General features: G+C 38.9%; 1 protein-coding gene across 1 annotated transcript; it reads right to left on the reverse strand.

Moving 5' to 3' along the window:
- Positions 1 to 413: 413 nt before the first annotated feature.
- Positions 414 to 3,407, reverse strand: exosc2 (exosome component 2). Its single transcript, XM_052051378.1, has 9 exons — positions 3,080 to 3,407; positions 2,850 to 2,951; positions 2,455 to 2,500; positions 2,284 to 2,373; positions 1,902 to 1,967; positions 1,757 to 1,825; positions 1,508 to 1,684; positions 1,001 to 1,129; positions 414 to 677 (listed from the first exon to the last, which is right to left on the reverse strand). Exons 1-9 carry the CDS (start codon positions 3,199 to 3,201, stop codon positions 597 to 599), a joined length of 882 nt encoding a protein of 293 aa, XP_051907338.1. The 5' UTR covers positions 3,202 to 3,407; the 3' UTR covers positions 414 to 596.
- Positions 3,408 to 3,708: the final 301 nt, after the last annotated feature.

A 3,708-nucleotide genomic window follows, 5' to 3' on the forward strand; every position in this document is an offset into this window, starting at 1 on the left:
ACTCGGTATTGTGCGTAGCACATACATTTGTGTAAAAAATACTTTGGTAAACTTTACTTTTTTTTTTTACATTTACTTAGAAGGAAAAGTAATGAAACATAGACTGTGACATGTATTCAAGTACAAAAATAAAAATGTTTTTGTTGTTTTAAAAACTTTGCACAAGAGATGAAAAAGATGGATGGAAAGATGCCCCGTATTATATTGCATAACAATGAGTATATAACTTTGTTATTAAATTCCTGAATTTAGAATAACCATCAGAGTATTTGTAATTGTGCACGATAGGGGAAAAGCTAGATGATGTGCAGGAATCTGTAAAGTGTCAAACAAAAGCTTCAAAGTATATCACATTCCTGCAGGTTTATGTACAGTTTCATCTACACATATGTAACCAGAGCCATCGCCACCAGTGAGTGAGTCATACCACACTGAAACACATGATATTTTATTGCATAAAGGTTTTTGTTTGTTTGGTTAGTTGTTTTTTTTTACTTGTTGGTATCCCAACAGCAGCAGGCATACAAAACGGCAAAGGTATGTAAAGTTGATTCTGTCAGCACGTGACTCAGCGGCAGCTGTAAATGACTCTCAATTTAACCTTCCTGTTCAATGAGCTTCTGCTGTGTCAGCATTACAATCTCCTCCATCACTTCTGGTTTCAGAATGTCTTTAACCTACAGACACCGCACACACACATATGCATTATCACACTCATGCATGTATTTTTTTTTTAAACATGTTCTTGATTTTTTTACCCGTCTCATTAGAATCATTTATCAGGGAAATATTTAACCATTGACTAATTAAAAGCGGCATAAGATGTATATTTGTATTTTAATTATTTACATGCAAATACAGTGGAACCTGGACTAGAACAAAGTTATATTTACTTCCTTTTTATTGGTGCATGGTTAAAAAAAACATAGAAATAAGCAAAAGCATACCGGTACATTATTTGGAGGAGAATCTGTGTGTTTTGCTTCTCCCTGCTTCCTACCTGGTGTTGCAGTGAAGATTCGTAGCAGTAGAGAACGCTGGTGTCAAACATGAGGACCTTGTGCGCCGACAAAGCCAGTAGGCAGTTCCTTAGCCGGGAAATCACTTCGCGGTCAGAGAGGTTGATGGGCTGCGAGGAGGAGGTGGAGACAAATAAAAACTTGAATAGAACAATAAAAACAGTTCTAACTAGGGGGGGGGACTTGAGTGGTAAGGCCACATTTGATTTTTAAAACTAACAAATGGGTCAGGTCATCGGTAGATAATGTCATTAAAAAAATTCAAATGCCTGTGAAATATAGTTTTCTCTCAATAACCCAATAATTCATTTCCTGATATTTATATTCTATTATTTAAAAGAATATTTACAATAAACTACTCAGGAAAAAAGTAATATAGAAAATAAATAAATACATTTTAATTAACCCACAATTTAATGATGAAATACATCACTAACCTTGAGAAAAAATGTTAATCGGTTGATCGGTTTAACACCTAAACATCTCACCTCCATGCTGGTGTAGAAACCACCAGCCTCCTCATCCTGCTGTCCCGGAGTGGGATACAGCCACACAAAGCCGTTATTACCCAGGATGATGGAGGCGCCGCACGGGAGGTTATGGAAATGTGTTTTTTGTCTTTTGATGAGAGATGGAGAAATCTGGACGAGCACTCCTTGGCCAAGCTGTGATCAAGGACTGAATCAGAACCCCATTAAATGCCGACTTTCAAAAGCCTATTTAGCTGTTTCACTTACTTTCCCATATTTCAAGCTACGAGTGTGAAGTGACAAGGCGCCGTCTGAGAAGACCGACTGCACCTCTGCCTAAAAACACAGAGATACAAATGAATTGGCGAAACATAACGTGAAAAAAATGTTGGGAACTAAGGCGAAAGAATACACTGATGAGGTCGCCCTCGAGGAGATATTCTCTCATCGTGAGCTCGTCTTCTGCTGATCTTCTCCTCTGGAAGAAAACGGAAACACGCTAATTCAAAACAAAACATCTGTGGCACACGTTTCAGACACAAGGCCAGATACAGCCCTCTGTATCATTTTATACAGTATGGGTCACGAATATGCACAATTTCCTTTGACATCTGCTCAATACTACTTATCCATTATAAAATTAGAAATGGACCAATACGGGCTTTATGATGCCAATATTAGGGGCTAAAAAAGGCTGATATGCAATATATTGACCAATGAGTTATTATTATAATATTAGTGAATGAAATAAGAATACAGTCAAGTCAAACAGCATTTGTGGCTTTTTGTAATACCAGTTCCCCTCCAGGCAGGTTGACGGAAGACAACAAAAGGATGGAGTCCAGTCGGGAGTTTGTCTCCACCTTCCACCGTTTCTGTTGTACCTATACAAACATATGACAAACTTAATAAATTGGACAATTGTAGAGCATTACATGGGAGCCGTAAGGAGGACGAGAGAATACCTCAGTGATCCTGCCAACTACCACATCACCAACCTCACCATTGAACCTGTCATCAAAAAGAAATCAGTAAGCTTTTTAAATGTGTATTTTAGTGTCCGGATTTGTTCATCATAAACGAGGCAGAGGTTTTATTCCTAAAAAAATACTTGTAATATTGATGTAGGCCGTTATTTTGTGTCCGCTAGAGGGAGCCCAAGTATCACAAACAGTACGCGAAACAGACAATCACCTATTCAATTCTTTCAACGCCCTAGCCATTTTCTAAAAAATAAAACATATTGAGTGTCAGCCTATTTAAAGCATTCCCGTTGTTGGGATTCTAGTTGTTGAACGGCTATTTCCACCAATAATTCAAAGAGTGTTTTAAAAATTCACTGTTTGTGTACCCATTTTACCTGGTCTTGAGTGGTCTCACACAGATTAATTTGTCCACTCGCTGCACCTCTCCAGCCACAGAAGCCGTCAATTTCTCCTCATCCACATAAGTACCATGACCCCTAAAGACAAATAACAACATGGTATGGTACCACTCTCCCAACGAGTTATCCCTCGTCTGTCCGTTTTCTATACTACTTATCGTCATTAAGGTTGCAAGGGTTACTATCGAACGATCACACAAACAGACCTCATGAAACCAGAGTCTGACGTGATGACATCTCCGGGTACGACCAAGTCTCTCCTATCTCCAGCGGAAAAAGAAAGAGATACTAGTTTTCTAATGTTTGGTAATCTCATATCAGCCGCCATGCTGCCTTGCACGCACAATTTTCTTCTTCGTCTGCGTTTTGTTTCCTGTTTTCACGGAGATCGCCATCTACTGTATTAATTAAGAGCTGCAACGTTTTAAAATTCAGTGAAAATGTAATATCGGGGGGAAATTCTGTAATAGTAGATTGATTACAAGAAAAAATAACTCGGGTGTTTCCTGACGTAAAGGTGTTTTTGAGCAACTTGAAAACGATGGGATTTTTTTCTCAGCTGTGCATACTTCCTGTGTAAATGCATTTTTAGTTCTGTTTTGAGGGAACTCTAGTGTGAGTGCGTGTGGAAGATTTCTCGGCAGTCCGAGACCTAAAAGTGTTTTTCAGTTGCTAAAGCACTGGTGTCAAAACTCATTTTTGTCGTTACAGTTTCACTTGGAACACGACTTTGCAGACAAAAGAACGACCACTAAGCGTCAGTGTTGACAAACCGATTCAACGTGGGGCCACCGAGTGACGTCACATGTCAACAACGGAAACTTCGCCGCCGTAG

This window comes from Hippocampus zosterae, chromosome 18 (assembly GCF_025434085.1).
Source record: "Hippocampus zosterae strain Florida chromosome 18, ASM2543408v3, whole genome shotgun sequence".
Taxonomy (NCBI): domain Eukaryota; kingdom Metazoa; phylum Chordata; class Actinopteri; order Syngnathiformes; family Syngnathidae; genus Hippocampus; species Hippocampus zosterae.

Bases quoted from the DNA above. Each gene is read 5' to 3' on its own strand.
- exosc2 (XM_052051378.1), bottom strand. From the start codon at position 3,201: ATGGCGGCTGATATGAGATTACCAAACATTAGAAAACTAGTATCTCTT. The intron at 2,374-2,454 runs GTATTCTCTCGT...ATGTTTGTATAG, and splicing joins TAGTTGGCAGGATCACTGAG to GTACAACAGAAACGGTGGAA. The intron at 1,685-1,756 runs GTAAGTGAAACA...CCTTGATCACAG, and splicing joins GTAGCTTGAAATATGGGAAA to CTTGGCCAAGGAGTGCTCGT.